Source organism: Dendropsophus ebraccatus, chromosome 5, assembly GCF_027789765.1.
Source record: "Dendropsophus ebraccatus isolate aDenEbr1 chromosome 5, aDenEbr1.pat, whole genome shotgun sequence".
Lineage (NCBI taxonomy): Eukaryota > Metazoa > Chordata > Amphibia > Anura > Hylidae > Dendropsophus > Dendropsophus ebraccatus.
This window is the reverse complement of record NC_091458.1, coordinates 159,056,249-159,073,197: the sequence shown is the minus strand read 5'-3', so window position 1 is coordinate 159,073,197 and position 16,949 is coordinate 159,056,249. Positions and strand designations below refer to the sequence as shown.

The 16,949-nt window shown below is 45.1% G+C and overlaps 1 protein-coding gene across 1 annotated transcript in view; it reads right to left on the bottom strand.

Annotated features, from left to right (window-relative positions):
• Nucleotides 1-16,661, bottom strand: part of GAS2L2 (growth arrest specific 2 like 2) — a 28,932-nt gene extending 12,271 nt beyond the window's left edge. The window contains exons 1-4 of the mRNA XM_069972999.1: nucleotides 16,304-16,661; nucleotides 13,951-14,195; nucleotides 8,993-9,100; nucleotides 4,527-4,623 (exon numbers count right to left, since the gene is read on the bottom strand). Coding sequence (XP_069829100.1) covers nucleotides 4,527-4,623; nucleotides 8,993-9,100; nucleotides 13,951-14,195; nucleotides 16,304-16,661 — 808 coding nt within the window. The remainder of the gene's footprint in view (nucleotides 1-4,526; nucleotides 4,624-8,992; nucleotides 9,101-13,950; nucleotides 14,196-16,303) is intronic.
• Between the last annotated feature and the right edge of the window lie 288 nt (nucleotides 16,662-16,949).

Below are 16,949 nucleotides of genomic sequence, written 5' to 3'. Positions count from 1 at the left end.
CTGTATAATACTGCTGGAGTGCATATACAGCACAGTAGTAGTACAGTCAATGCACCGCCATCTCCCATCCTGTACTGTATAAGACTGCTGGAGAGCATATACAGCACAGTAGTAGTACAGTCAGTGCACCGCCATCTCCCATCCTGTATAAGACTGCTGGAGTGCATATACAGTACAGTAGTAGTACAGGCAGTGCACCGCCATCTCCCATCCTGTACTGTATAAGACTGCTGGAGTGCATATACAGTACAGTAGTAGTACAGGCAGTGCACCGCCATCTCCCATCCTGTACTGTATAATACTGCTGGAGTGCATATACAGTACAGTAGTAGTACAGTCAGTGCACCACCATCTCCCATCCTGTACTGTATAATACTGCTGGAGTGCATATACAGCACAGTAGTAGTACAGTCAGTGCACCACCATCTCCCATCCTGTACTGTATAAGATTGCTGGAGTGCATATACAGCACAGTAGTAGTACAGTCAGTGCACCACCATCTCCCATCCTGTACTGTATAAGACTGCTGGAGTGCATATACAGTACAGTAGTAGTACAGGCAGTGCACCGCCATCTCCCATCCTGTACTGTATAATACTGCTGGAGTGCATATACAGTACAGTAGTAGTACAGTCAGTGCACCGCCATCTCCCATCCTGTACTGTATAATACTGCTGGAGTGCATATACAGCACAGTAGTAGTACAGTCAGTGCACCACCATCTCCCATCCTGTACTGTATAAGATTGCTGGAGTGCATATACAGCACAGTAGTAGTACAGGCAGTGCACCGCCATCTCCCATCCTGTACTGTATAAGACTGCTGGAGTGCATATACAGCACAGTAGTAGTACAGTCAGTGCACCACCATCTCCCATACTGTATAAGACTGCTGGAGTGCATATACAGCACAGTAGTAGTACAGTCAGTGCACCGCCATCTCCCATCCTGTACTGTATAAGATTGCTGGAGTGCATATACAGCACAGTAGTAGTACAGTCAGTGCACCACCATCTCCCATACTGTATAAGACTGCTGGAGTGCATATACAGCACAGTAGTAGTACAGGCAGTGCACCGCCATCTCCCATCCTGTACTGTATAAGACTGCTGGAATGCATATACAGCACAGTAGTAGTACAGTCAGTGCACCACCATCTCCCATCCTGTACTGTATAAGACTGCTGGAGTGCATATACAGCACAGTAGTAGTACAGTCAGTGCACCACCATCTCCCATCCTGTACTGTATAAGACTGCTGGAGTGCATATACAGCACAGTAGTAGTACAGTCAGTGCACCACCATCTCCCATCCTGTACTGTATAATACTGCTGGAGTGCATATACAGCACAGTAGTAGTACAGGCAGTGCACCACCATCTCCCATCCTGTACTGTATAAGACTGCTGGAGTGCATATACAGCACAGTAGTAGTACAGGCAGTGCACCGCCATCTCCCATCCTGTACTGTATAAGACTGCTGGAGTGCATATACAGTACAGTAGTAGTACAGGCAGTGCACCGCCATCTCCCATCCTGTACTGTATAATACTGCTGCAGTGTATATACAGCACAGTAGTAGTACAGGCAGTGCACCACCATCTCCCATCCTGTACTGTATAAGACTGCTGGAGTGCATATACAGCACAGTAGTAGTACAGGCAGTGCACCGCCATCTCCCATCCTGTACTGTATAAGACTGCTGGAGTGCATATACAGTACAAACAATGCAAAGAAGAGGCAGCTACTGCATATTATATAATAATGTAGATTTACATAGGCTGGGTTCACACTACGTATATTTCAGTCAGTATTGTGGTCCTCATATTGGAACCAAAACCAGGAGTGGATTAAAAACACAGAAAGGATCTGTTCACACAATGGTGTAATTGAGTGGATGGCCGCCATATAATGGCAAATATTTGCTGTTATTTTAGAACAACGGCTGTTATATTGAAATAATGGCCGTTATTAACTGTTATATGGCGGCCATCCAATCAATTACACCATTGTGTGAACAGATCCTTTCTGTGTTTTTAATCCACTCCTGGTTTTGGTTGCAATATGAGGACCACAATACTGACTGAAATATACGTAGTGTGAACCCAGCCTATGATAAAGTGCAAATGCAATGTAAAACCAAACACGATAGAAATAAAGTGCTAATCCTCGATGTTTACATGTAAGCTCAGTAGTTGCAAAAGAGGTTTCAATAATATATATATTTAAGCAACAACAAAATCTCCAGTCCAGTTCCCACAATATAATTACCAGACCCCCCAGTGTTACGGTGCAGGACCCCACCAGGCCCAAACACATTATCATGAGGTTCATTTACATTATTTCCTATGGGAAGAGGCTGCTCGGTCCTCAGACCCCCCCCCCCCCCCCCCCCCCGACCCAATTACGTTTGAGAACAGAGGTAATAAGCATGTACTGTACTGTAATAGCAGATAAAGGGTTTAATATTACAGCTGTGGGAGCGCTCTCATTGTGATTGCTATTGTTATTATAAGTAAGACTCTCTTCATATTTTTGTTTGTATGGCAGCAACGTGTGAAAATGTATGAGACGTATGTATCCCGTATTGGCAGGGGCCCATTGGGGTTAATGGACGAAAAGTTTTCAGCTAGGAACTAAGTTTGGTCCATTTCTCAAACATATACATAATATATACATATACTTATACTTATACATATACACATACATATATATTTATACATATACACATATACTTATACATATACACATATACTTATACATATACATATACACATACATATATATTTATACATATACACATATATTTATACATATACACATATACTTATACATATACACATATACTTATACATATACACATATACATATACTTATGCACATATACCTATAAACATATACATATATTAATACACATACACATATACATTTACCTATACTTATACATATACCTTTACATATACCTATTCATATATCTATACTTATACATATACCTATTCATATATCTATACATATACTTATACCTATACTTATACATATACCTATACATATACTTGTACTTATATATATAAACATATACTTGGCTATATATATTGGCTTCATATTAACCGCAGAGTTTTTAACTGCGCCACCACACATATATATATATATACAACAAAAAGAGAGCTGGGTCCGCGGAAAACACACCACTGGATGCACGGTCCTCCCGGGGTACGGCTCTATCCCCCAAAATTCATGTAGAAAAAAAGAAGATTGAGGACGGCATCATCTTCCAAAACACGTGCTGAATCTTTATTGTGTTAGTTGGTACAATAAAGATTCAGCACGTGTTTTGGAAGATGATGCTGTCCTCAATCTTCTTTTTTTCTATATATATATATATATATATATATATATATATATATATATATATATATATATATATATATATACACACACACACACACAGGACAGCCAGGTAAGTCTGCTGGTATCATATACAGCTGAGCGGTGAGGAGGCGGTTAATGTCTCACAAGAAGCCAGGAATAGAATAGTGCAGACATAATGTCACAGATATCAGGGACAAGTGACATTACAGTAAGGAGGTAACGGACCGTGCCCGGACCTGATTGGAATAGAGCCGCCCGCCGCTGGCAGCCTTCCAGGTCAGGAGTGAGTGACAGCAGTGGCAGGCACAGGAAGCCAGGCATTTCAGGTGACTGATGCTGGAGAGCGCTTAGATGGACTCACTGAAGCGACCTGTCACATTGTCACGGCCGCCACACAACAACGGCCACGCTCCAGTCATTGAGTCTCAGAGATTCTGACAGGTAATTGCTGGTTTGTATAAAAGAGCTGACTTTTTTTTTTTTTTTTTTTTGCTTTTCTTTTTTTTTTATACAAAACAAAAGTATCTGGTAGGTAGGAAAGGGGCCTCCTTAGAGGGATTCTTGTCATTTAGAAGAAGAGTCTATTCTGACAGATTTCCGGAATTATAAGTTCAAATATGGGAAGGGTAATAATGCTATAGGAAATCATGTGATCAATCGGAATCCTTAACCCCTTCACATCAGCCATATGGCTCTATATGTGCCTATATATATATATATATATATATATATATATATATATATATGCTTACTATATTCCTGCTATATATGTTCCTACTGTCGATGGGGAACCTTCAGCTCTCCAACTGCTGCAAAACTACAACTCCCATCATGCCTGGGGAGCTTAAGCATTGGCTGTCTGGGCATGATGGGAATTGTTTTGCAACAGCCGGAGGGCTATAAGAACACTTTAAAACTAACAATGACATAAAGCTCTTGAATTCGGTAACAACAATATAGAGCGAGCTCACAAGCTCCCCCTAGTGGTGACTACAGATAGAGAGAAAGCTATCTTTTATAAGGCAGAGTATTTGAAATTTTGTATACAAAAAATATGTATTAAAAATAGAACCATCAATCAAGGCAATAAGAATGATAAGGTGAGGATTCCCTTTAAGCTTATACACTATAACACACTTATGTTGATAATATTACATACAGAGAGATGTGCAGCGACAGGGGTCGTGTTTATCCAAGTAATGTTCCAGTGTGTCCCAGCCACCTCCGACTCTCACCATCACGTGATTGCGCAGAATCTGTAAAATATGGATACACAATATTTTTTAAATAATATCTTATGGTCATATTGGGTGTCAGTGCCTGGGACAAGACAGGTGCCCCCTAACCTGAGCATCGCTCTAACTCAGTGGCTGACCTGGAGTAGATGGTCTAAATCAGGGGTCCTCAACTGGCGGGCCGTGGTCCGAACGCGCTGCAGTGCAGCCACAAAAGCGAAGAGAAGAAGAGACGCCTGGACCCAGGTGAGTATAAGTGTTTTTTTTAATGTCATATGCAAGATGGGAGGAGGGGGCACACAGCAGGGGTCTATATACTACTGGGGGAGCGCATGGGGGGCTATATTCTACTGGGGAGTGCACAGGGGGCTATATACTACTGGGGTGCGCACAAGGGGGCTATATACTACTGGGGAGTGCACAGGGAGGGCTATATACTACTGGGGGTGCGCACAGGGGGGCTATATACTACTGGGGAGAGCACAGGGGACTATATACTACTGGGGGAGAGCACAGGGGGGCTATATACTACTGGGGGAGAGCACAGGGGGGCTATATACTACTGGGGGAGCACACAGAGGGCTATATACTACTGGAGGAGCACACGGGTCTATATACTACTGGGTGAGCAACAGGGGGGCTATATACTACTGGGGGGAGCAACAGGAGGGCTATATACTACTGGGGGGAGCAACAGGAGGGCTATATACTACTGGGGAGAGCACAGGTGGGCTATATACTATTGGGAGAGCGCACATGGGGGCTATATACTACTGGGGGAGAGCACAGGGGGCTATATACTACTGGGGGAGAGCACAGGGGGCTATATAGTACTGGAGGAGCACACGGGTCTATATACTACTGGGGGAGCACACAGGGGGGCTATATACTACTGGGGGTGCGCACAGGGGTCTATATACTACTGGGGGTGAGCACAGGGGGCTATATACTACTGGAGGAGAGCACAGGGGGCTATATACTACTGGGGGAGAGCACAGGGGGCTATATAGTACTGGAGGAGCACACGGGTCTATATACTACTGGGGGAGCACACAGGGGGGCTATATACTACTGGGGGTGCGCACAGGGGTCTATATACTACTGGGGGTGAGCACAGGGGGCTATATACTACTGGGGGAGAGCACAGGGGGCTATATACTACTGGGGGAGAGCACAGGGGGCTATATAGTACTGGAGGAGCACACGGGTCTATATACTACTGGGGGAGCAACAGGGGGGCTATATACTACTAGGGGTGCGCACAGGGGTCTATATACTACTGGGGGCAGTCACCCCCTTTGTACCTAATTTCACAGGGCTGGTGAGAGGGAAAAAATACCAGTTTTCCCACTAATAAGCAGCAATTCTGTATGTAAATAGTTGAACAACGTTTGTAAAAAGTAACAAAACACGTTTCCTACTGATGATCAGCTCGGACCTTCACCTGACAATAGACCCCGGTAAGTAGAGCTTCACTAAACGTTCTGAGTACTTCTGGTTTAAATAATGCAGTAGTAATACACCTGCTATAGATATAATTAAAGGGGTTCCCAGGGTTAGAAAAACCTCTCTGCTTTCTTCCAGAAACAGCACCACTTTTGTTCTTAATTTGAGTGTGTTTTAGCAGCTCAGTTCCATTGAAGTAAATGGGGGTGGCAATGCCAAAAATCTGAGGAGGGGGTGGTGCAAATCGAGGGTCCATGCTGCACGAACCATCCGTTCCTGCAGGAAGATCACAAGTAGCCGTGTTACTTTACATCTGTGCTGCTTGTGATCCAGCATCCAGGTCTCCCAGCTGTCAATCATCTGAAGGAGGAGGAGCCTTAAGATACAGGTGGCGGCCAGAGGATGGCAGATCTAGATGCCGGATCACAAGCAGCATAGATGTAAAGTAACAATGCTGCCTGTAATCTCTAAACTGACAGCACAGATATATACGTATCTGTGCTGTCACTGTGGTGGGGCTCATCCAGGGCTTTAATCCAGCTGATTCTCCATTGTTTGGGTGAACCAGTTGTTTAAATCCTACTGCTACCTCCGGTCACATGCCTCTCTGTCCCTAATGCCCCCCCCCCCCCCCGTGTCACTGCCTCACTGTCCCTAATGCCCCCCCCCATGTCACTGCCTCTCTGTCCCCAATGCCCCCCCGTGTCACTGCCTCTCTGTCCCTAATGCCCCCCCCCCGTGTCACTGCCTCACTGTCCCTAATGCCCCCCCGTGTCACTGCCTCACTGTCCCTAATGCCCCCGCCGTGTCACTGCCTCTCTGTCCCTAATGCCCCCCCCCCGTGTCACTGCCTCTCTGTCCCTAATGCCCCCCCCGTGTCACTGCCTCTCTGTCCCTAATGCCCCCACCCCCCGTGTCACTGCCTCTCTGTCCCTAATGCCCCCACCCCCCGTGTCACTGCCTCTCTGTCCCTAATGCCCCCCCCGTTTCACTGCCTCTGTCCCTAATGCCCCCCCCCGTGTCACTGCCTCTCTGTCCCTAATGCCCCCCCCCTGTGTCACTGCCTCTCTGTCCCTAATGCCCCCCCCCCGTGTCACTGCCTCTCTGTCCCTAATGCCCCCCCCGTGTCACTGCCTCACTGTCCCTAATGCCCCCGCCCCCCGTGTCACTGCCTCTCTGTCCCTAATGCCCCCCCCGTGTCACTGCCTCTCTGTCCCTAATGCCCCCCCCCGTGTCACTGCCTCACTGTCCCTAATGCCCCCCCCCCGTGTCACTGCCTCTCTGTCCCTAATGCCCTCCCCCCCCCCCCCCCCCGTGTCACTGCCTCTCTGTCCCTAATGCCCCCGCCGTGTCACTGCCTCTCTGTCCCTAATGCCCCCCCCCGTGTCACTGCCTTACTATCCCTACTGCTCCACCCTGTCACTGCCTAAGTGTCTTCCCCAGGTTTTGGTACTGCCTCTACTGCTCTCTCCTGGCACTACCTCACTGTCCCTACTTCCCCCTCCTCTGATTGCCTCATTGTTTCCCCTCTCTCCCCTTCCTTCTATTGCTTCCCTGTCCCTACTTTATCTTCCTGCCACTGCCCCTACGGCTCCCTCCTCTCACATGTCTTACTGTTCCTACTCCTGCCATATGCCTCACTGTCCCTACTGCTCCCTCCTGTCACTGTCTCGCTGTCCCTACTTCCCCCTCCTCTGATTGCCTCCTGTTTCTCCTCCTCTTCCTTCTTTTGCCTCACTGTCCCTACTTCTCCCTCCTGTCCCTGCCTCTCTATCCCTGCTGTTCCTTCCTGTCCCTAGTGCTCCTTCCTGTCACTACCTCACTGTCCCTACTGCCCCCTCCTCCATGAGGAAGGAACCATATTGCATCCAATGCACCAATGCTCCAGTGCGTTCAAATCTGGATGATTATGGGGCTAAGGTAGTATTTAGAAGTATGGGTCATGCTCTTCCAACCAGTGTCTGCCATTTCTAGCTCCTGTGACATGTTACATTGTTTTGCCTCCATCCCAGGGAAGCTTATCTTATGGCTGCCCATGGTGTGCAAGCTTGTTCATACCCAAATCAGTTGTTACTGCATTCCACATGGATGATAAGGCTCAGAGAACGTCCCGAAAACATTCCCAAGACCATAACGCTTCCATCCATAAGTAGCTGTAGGTAGTTCACTATGCATCCCACTGGACGGGCCAACCTCAGTGAAGCGGACGACATGACTCATCAGGGAAGGCAACCAATCAGCCAACCAGCCAATCAACCAACCAGCCAATCAACCAATCAGTCAATCAGCCAATCAACCAACCAATCAGCCAATCAACCAACCAGCCAATCAGCCAACCAATCAGCCAATCAACCAGCCAATCAACCAACCAGCCAATCAACCAATCAGTCAATCAGCCAATCAACCAACCAGCCAATCAGCGGAGGGACAATTCTGATACTGCCCAGCACATTTAAGCCTTTTCTGCCCATAGAACTTTGTTAGCAGAGGTGCAGTAACCATCCATCGGCCTTGGAGCCCCATCTGCAGCTGATATTGCTGAACCGTTGCTTCAGAAACACGTCTGGTAGCAATCTGTTTCACTGTAGCAGGTCAGTCAGCCCTCACACACCCTGGTAGCGGACGTTCCCTTTCACATCAATGGCACGTTGGGGTCTGCTGCTTCAATGTTGCTTACTTGCGATGGCGCCATTTGTCATCTCCTGATACTTTCACCACAGCAGCGTACACACCGGTCACACACCGCGCACCCTCACAAATACAGAACGCCGCCATCGGCCTCAACGCCAATAATCAGCCCTTTCTGCTACTCTGATCAGTCGCTTCTTTTATCCATAACAACAACGAGAGATCCCACGCCAACTAACACCGAACATATGGCCAGAATACTGTGACTATGGATTATACCAAGAGAAATCTCACATTTATGTGGACAATCACTTACCCTAACAAAGATGAGAGTGCTGGACTCCCCCACCCGGTACTTTCCTTCCGACACCTTAACCATACAGAACTGCACCGGACAGGTACATCTGCTGACCAAATGCTGCACCTGGCGAGGGAAAGAAGCGACCGGTCATCTAATATTCACATAGGATAAGAAGGGGGGCAAGGATAGGAGAGAGGGAGGGAAAGAAGCGACCGGTCATCTAATATTCACATAGGATAAGAAGGGGGCAAGGATAGGAGAGAGGGAGGGAGGGAAAGAAGCGACCGGTCATCTAATATTCACATAGGATAAGAAGGGGGCAAGGATAGGAGAGAGGGAGGGAGGGAGGGAAAGAAGCGACCGGTCATCTGATATTCACATAGGATAAGAAGGGGGGCAAGGATAGGAGAGAGGGAGGGAAAGAAGCGACCGGTCATCTAATATTCACATAGGATAAGAAGGGGGCAAGGATAGGAGAGAGGGAGGGAGGGAAAGAAGCGACCGGTCATCTAATATTCACATAGGATAAAAAGGGGGCAAGGGTATTAGGGAGGAAGGGAAAGAAGCGACCAGTCATCTAATATTAGTAAAAGAAGGGGGCAAGGATAGGAGGGAGGGACGGAGGGGAAGAAGCGACCAGTCATCTAATATTAGTATAAGAAGGGGGCAAGGATAGGAGGGAGGGACGGAGGGGAAGAAGCGACCAGTCATCTAATATTAGTATAAGAAGGGGGCAAGGATAGGAGGGAGGGAGGGACGGAGGGGAAGAAGCGACCAGTCATCTAATATTAGTATAAGAAGGGGGCAAGGATAGGAGGGAGGGAGGGACGGAGGGGAAGAAGCGACCAGTCATCTAATATTAGTATAAGAAGGGGGCAAGGATAGGAGGGAGGGAGGGACGGAGGGGAAGAAGCGACCAGTCATCTAATATTAGGATAAGAAGGGAGGCAGGGATAGGAGGGAGGGAGGGAGGGGAAGAAGCGACCAGTGATTTAATATCCATATAGGATAAGAAGGGGGGCAAGGGTAGGAGAGAGGGACGAAGGGGAAGAAGGGACCAGTCATCTAATACTCACATAGGATAAGAAGGGGGGCAAGGGTAGGAGAGAGGGAGGGAGGAAGGGAGGGAAAGAAGGGACCAGTCATCTAATATTCACATAGGATAAGAAGGGGGCAAGGGTAGGAGAGAGGGAGGAAGGGAAGGAAGGAAAGGGGATCGTGAAGGAAAGGAAGATGGTGGGAAGGAAGGAAAGGGGATGGGGAAGGGGAAGGAAAGGAAGACAGTGGGAAGGAGAGTAGAAGGGAGGCAAAGGAAGGAAGAAAAGCAAGGGAGGGGAGGGAAGAAAGAAAGTGAAGAAAGGAGGGTAGGAGGGAAAGAAGGGAAGGAAGGATGGAAGGAAGGAGGTAAGGTGGTAGGAAGGAGGGAAGGAAGGAATGGATGGGTGGGGGAGAGGCAGGAAGAAAATAGTATAAATGTCATATTTGCATATTATACCAAATTTGTAATTTGTAAATTTGTGGGGTTTAGTAGAAATAAATGTACACCGCAGAACATCTAGTAATCAACAAGTTGCAAATTTATCAAAAATTTTTAAAGGGGTACTCTGGTGATTTTTTTTTTCTTTCAACTGGTGTTAGAAAGTTATATAGATTTGTAATTTAATTATATTTAAAATCATAAGCCTTCCCATACTTATCAGCTGCTGTATGTCCTGCAGGAAGTGGTGTATTCTCTCTAGTCTGACACAGTGCTCTCCGCTGCCACCTCTGTCCATGTCAGGAACTGTCCAGAGCAGCAGCAAATCCCCATAGAAAACCTCTCCTGCTTCCTGACATGGACAGAGGTGGCAGCAGAGAGCACTGGAGAGAATACACCGCTTCCTGCAGGACATACAGCAGCTGATAAGTACTGGAAGACTTGAGATTTTTTAATAGAAACAAATTACTATTTTTTATACCTTTCTGAAACCAGTTGATTTGAAGCTTTCAACAATAGATGTCAGAATTTGCATGGGCTGCCTCATGCACATTTTACTGTCAATCAATTCCTCCAATTCCTCTGATATTATGTGACGTTTTGGGGCATGTTTGGTAATGTTGGTAAATGCAGAATTCTTCTGCCCGTTCTGGCTACAGCTGATCTGAATCATACAAATCACTTATCACAAATGCTATGCACACACAGTACGTATTATAGTCATACATACATTACACATATAAAAAATGATGACAGTTCTGCTGACACAGAGGGGGAAATCATTTTTTTGTTATAGATTCTGTCTCGGAGGTGACGTGTACCTAGGATAGAAGTTACACCCTCTTTGAGATGCCAGCGTAGTGCGGTGATACTTTGTCTTTCACAAGACTTTGTCAATAATTATGTAAGTAAATTTCCCTTAGATATTATGGTGCTCGGTATCTGAAGTTTGTTGCCAGAAACTAAAGATCGCTATGGTCAGCGCGTGTTTGAACAAGAATTACGGTTCTCGGGCACAATTTGCTCTTCTGTTTGGTAGGTGTAATATATGTACATAGATATATGTTTGGTAGGTGTAATATATGTACATAGATATCTGTTTGGTAGGTGTAATATATGTACATAGATATATGTTTGGTAGGTATGATATATGTACATAGATATATGTTTGGTAGGTGTGATATATGTACATAGATATATGTTTGGTAGGTGTGATATATGTACATAGATATATGTTTGGTAGGTATGATATATGTACATAGATATATGTTTGGTAGGTGTGATATATGTACATAGATATATGTTTGGTAGGTGTGATATATGTACATAGATATATGTTTGGTAGGTGTAATATATGTACATAGATATATGTTTGGTAGGTGTGATATATGTACATAGATATATGTTTGGTAGGTGTGATATATATACATAGATATATGTTTGGTAGGTATGATATATGTACATAGATATATGTTTGGTAGGTGTGATATATGTACATAGATATATGTTTGGTAGGTGTAATATATGTACATAGATATATGTTTGGTAGGTGTGATATATGTACATAGATATATGTTTGGTAGGTGTGATATATATACATAGATATATGTTTGGTAGGTATGATATATGTACATAGATATATGTTTGGTAGGTGTGATATATGTACATAGATATATGTTTGGTAGGTGTGATATATGTACATAGATATATGTTTGGTAGGTGTGATATATGTACATAGATATATGTTTGGTAGGTGTAATATATGTACATAGATATATGTTTGGTAGGTGTAATATATGTACATAGATATATGTTTGGTAGGTGTGATATATGTACATAGATATATGTTTGGTAGGTGTGATATATGTACATAGATATATGTTTGGTAGGTGTGATATATGTACATAGATATATGGTAGGTGTGATATATGTACATAGATATATGTTTGGTAGGTGTGATATATGAACATGCCGTCCTGAATCTCTTGATGCTTTCATTGGAAACAATTTGCAGCAACCAGTTAATACCAGCAATGAGCCGAGCTCGGCCTGCAGGCTTCTGGATTGTTCCTCTAAGCCTAGAGATGAAGAGGAGCCTGTGTTACCGGTGGGGCCAGGTCGCTGAGGTGTGAAATATCGGGTGAGATAAGAGACCTTTGTATCCATCAAGGATCTAAGAAAAAATGAAGACTCTTCCACCAGTTATTTCTAGTTGCACATGGTCCGTAAAGAATTCGTGCATCAGTGAGGTCCAGAACGTTCTACGATCAGTTACATGTGGACCACTGCACCTTCTTGCACCTTGATACCGTCCCTAATTGTTATATAGATATAAATAACCTGTGGGAGAAGTCAGTGTGTAGTCTCAAATACTTCACTAAGTGTCGTCACTAAAAGGCTAGGTTCACGCTATGTAAAAATAACAGCCGTCTTTGTGCAAATAACATCCATTACTTTTGAAATAACGGACGTTATTTGCCGTTGTTATCAAAGACGTCATTTTTACATCTCATGAAGCATAAGATTTTACTGTGGCACTAATATTGTGCCGGCACCAATTGCCATCGTACAATGCCTATGTTATGTCTGCGCCTGTTCAGACCTCGGCGTGGTCCTCTGCCCATAGAGTACAGACGAGACTGATCTTTTGGCCATGAGTCAATGTGTATGTTTCCTACTAGTGTGAACCCTGTCTTATTGCAGCACTTGCTGTGTGGTGATTGACAGGTTCCACCACACCCGTCTGGTTTCTTCAGCTAGATCTAGCCGGGCTGCTGATGGTTTTGTCTAGACTGATTTAGACTGGTTAAAGTAGTGATGGACAATTGTTTTCTCCCTGCCAGTCTGTGTGGTCTGGATGTCAGAGTAGTCTCCTTGTGCTCTTGGACAATGCTTACGATAGTCTCTTGGAGCTAGAGCTGGTGGTTTGTATTAGATTGGATTGCTTGGTATTCTGACCTCTTTTCCTGTCCTCCTTATTGCTGTTTTTGTACAGTTCTGCTATCTCCGATTTGACCGCCATCGGCCTGACTATTGTTTATTGTGTTTATCAGTCTTGTCTCTTTCTGTGTTTTACTCACCCAGCATAGGGACCACCACCCAGTTGTCATAGATCACTTAGGGTCAGACTGGCAAGTAGGCTGGGATAGTCTTAGGGGCTTAGCGCTAGGGCTTACACTGTCTGTCAGTTCCTGTATTCCATCCAGGTCCAGGGTTTTCTTACAGCCGACTGTACAATAGTTTCAAGAGTCTTATGGAAATTTGACACAGGGCCCAAGGGCTAATATCAGTGGTTCTTTGACTGGTGTCAAATATCTAATATGAAACCCCTGGTTCCATTGGTGGACAATAGTATCTACAACTGCCAACTGCTATTGATGCACTGAGTACTAGAACATCCTCTGGGTCTGCGCTCAGAAACTATTTTGAGTCCCATAGGTCCTGCAGAATAAGAGACTAATAACTTGCCATTCTTTGTGGTAGGATTTTGACTTACCATTTGGTCCAAATTTTTAAAATCAAAAAGTTTTTTTTGACTAGGAGGTTTAGGGAGCGGTATCTCCACCGGCGGCAGTTCTAGCTCTTCGCGGATTTCTTCCTCAATTTGCTCTTCCATCTGGATGAGCACCGGGGCGCTCATACCAAAGCGCGATGCCCGTCGAGCCAGTTCTAGCAAGCACAGGATGAAATTTTTTTCATTTTTCCGTAGAACTAAGTCTTCGGTTTCAAACATCAAGACGTCTGTAAACAAGATATATTTAAAGAAAAAAAATATGAATTAGGTTTTGAAGGATTTTTCAATAGAAAAACAATAAAAACTATAAATCATCATTTTTTAAATTAAAAAATATTCTTATGAATGTTATCTCGCAACGATATCCTCGCAGTCTCTGTGGTGACCATTTGTTTCTCTTCTTTTATTTGCAGTTTACTTAGATAGTACGTTGCACAACCTTTCCATGATATCGAGTCACTATGGAGAAAGACGACACACCCTAGGCATTCTCATTGGTAAATGCTCAGCATGTCCATGGTCTTCTCTTCCGCTACTTTCATCACTTTGTTCTTAAGATCACTTTTCCATGGATACATCCAAAGCCCAAGGTTACATGCAGAAGTCCTATCAGAATGGGGGTCATGCATGGAACTCTTCCAGTGTGAGATGTATACAAAACATGTGATCTTTCAGAGCTGCATGATGAGGCAGCAGCTGCTTCTAAGGGTGATATTAGACGGACCGATAGGGGCCCGATAACAACTGTAAACGAGCGCTGATCTGCTAGAACAGCTCTCGTTTACTGGGCCTATTACACGGCCCCGATAATCGTTTAACAATCTTTACCGATGTCCTTGCAGCCCTTGCTTAGATGGTATACATTACCTATCCACGCTCCGGGGCTGTTCCTGCGGTCCGCTTCTCCCCGGGTCCCGCGCCCTCCAGCTTCAGAGCGGCCTGTCAGCTGACAGGCTGCTCAGCCAATCACAGGCCGGGACCGCCACGGCCTGTCAGCTCAGACAGGCCACTCTGAAGCTAGATCACGCGGGACGGGGGAGAAGCGGACCGCAGGAGCAGCCCTGGAGAGTGGATAGGTAATGTATATCGTCAGTCGCCGGCCGCGCACCGTTATTACACGTAGCAGTGCACGGTCGGCGCCCGACAATTATAGGTTCTAACCTATATCAACGATCAGCCAATGATTTTTGTATTTATTACATGGAGCGATAATCGGCCGAATCAGGCTGATTCGGCCGGTTATGGTTCCGTGTAATAGTACCCTTAGACTACCTTAGGTACTACATGGCCCGACATTACACTGTAAGCAAGCACTGATCTGGTAGATCGGTGTTCACTTACCAAGTCAATACACGTCTCAATTAACTTGCAGCAAGGGCCATATATATATATATATATATATATATATCATAAGTGATGTCAGTGCAGCCCTTGCTTTGGTGTAAAAATAATAAAGAGATGTACTTACCTGTCCAGGCTCCCCTGGTGTCCTCCAGCCTTGTTCCTGTGTTCCCTGCTCACCACAGCCGCCTCTCTGAAGTCACTGGCCGCTTAGCCAATCACTGACCTAGATGGGGATGGAAGTGACGGAGACGGCAAGCGGAGAATACAGAAACAAGGCAGCAGGACACCGGGGGAGCCTGGACAAGTAAGTATAAACTTTATTTTTTTCTTTACCTTTGCATCAGTTGTCAGTTCGCAACGCTATTACATGTACGATGTGCGGACGGCGGCTGAAGATTTTTAAACATGCTAAAAGACACCGATCAGTCAATGATCGTTTCTTTGGTTGATCGTTGTCTTTATTACACAGAACAATAGCTGCCTGACAGGACCTGATTTTATTGCTCGTGGTAATAGGGCCCTTAGATTCTGCACTGATGGAGCTGAGCTAAAGAGCATGGCAGGAGCAAGCAGTGAGGAACGGCCATGAAAAATACGTTTTGATGTCATCAGTCATTATTTTAAAGGTATCAATCACAGCGGGTCTCACTACTAAGATCTGCTGTGATCAGGAGATATAGCCGAGAAGAGACTTTGGCAACGGCGTGACCTACTCCCTGGCCGGCCACTAATTCCGACAACGTAGTCTCATAGGCTTCCATTGTCCGAATTGGCCATTACAGAGATACGGCTGGAGAATTGATCACTCTGCTGCTGTGCTCTCTCCCCAGCTAGATCTCCTGATCACAACGGATCTCGTGCACTTCAAGATCAAATTTTAAGAGGACAATGCAATGGCAGAACTTATGTACTTATCCACATGGGTTGTGTATTATACTCATGTATATATAATATGAAGATCAGTACCAACATCAGACATAGTACTCCCTACCTTTAATGACCATCTCTTTCCTACACCATTGGATGAAGTTGGAAACATTATCCCTCGCCAAAAATGTTCCAGGTTGGGCCGACGCATTGAATGTTACTCCAGATTTTGGTAACCAAAGCTTTTTGGCCAAGTCAGGATATTCTGTAGAAAATCCACCTGCTGTCTCGGTTACATTGTTGGCATGGTAACATAGTAACGTTCCAGTTTCCAGGACTTCAATAAAGTTCTCCACCGTTATATCCAGATTGTAGAGATCCTTCAACCACTCGGCCAGGTCTTCTTTCATGGCATACAGGTACTGTTCGCTGGATTTATAGGGCCGAATGCTGCGCACGCTGCCCCCGTGATGAGACGACATTGTAAGGATTGATGCAGTCGGAACGGACATACACAAGAACGCCAAAGATTCTAGAAGCTTCCTCCAAATGAGGAGTCAGGGTCCGACGCTAAAGCATTTTGTCAGATCTGAAAAACAAAAACAAGATTAATGGGAAGTTCTACCTAATTCCCAGCTGCGAAGTCAAGGAAAAACTACATGCAAACTGTGAGCTCATCATTTAGGATGTATTTATCGGAAATCTATCAATGTATAATAAGATATTGTGTGTAGTGTTGTATCCATTGAGAAAATGACAGCGAACAAATC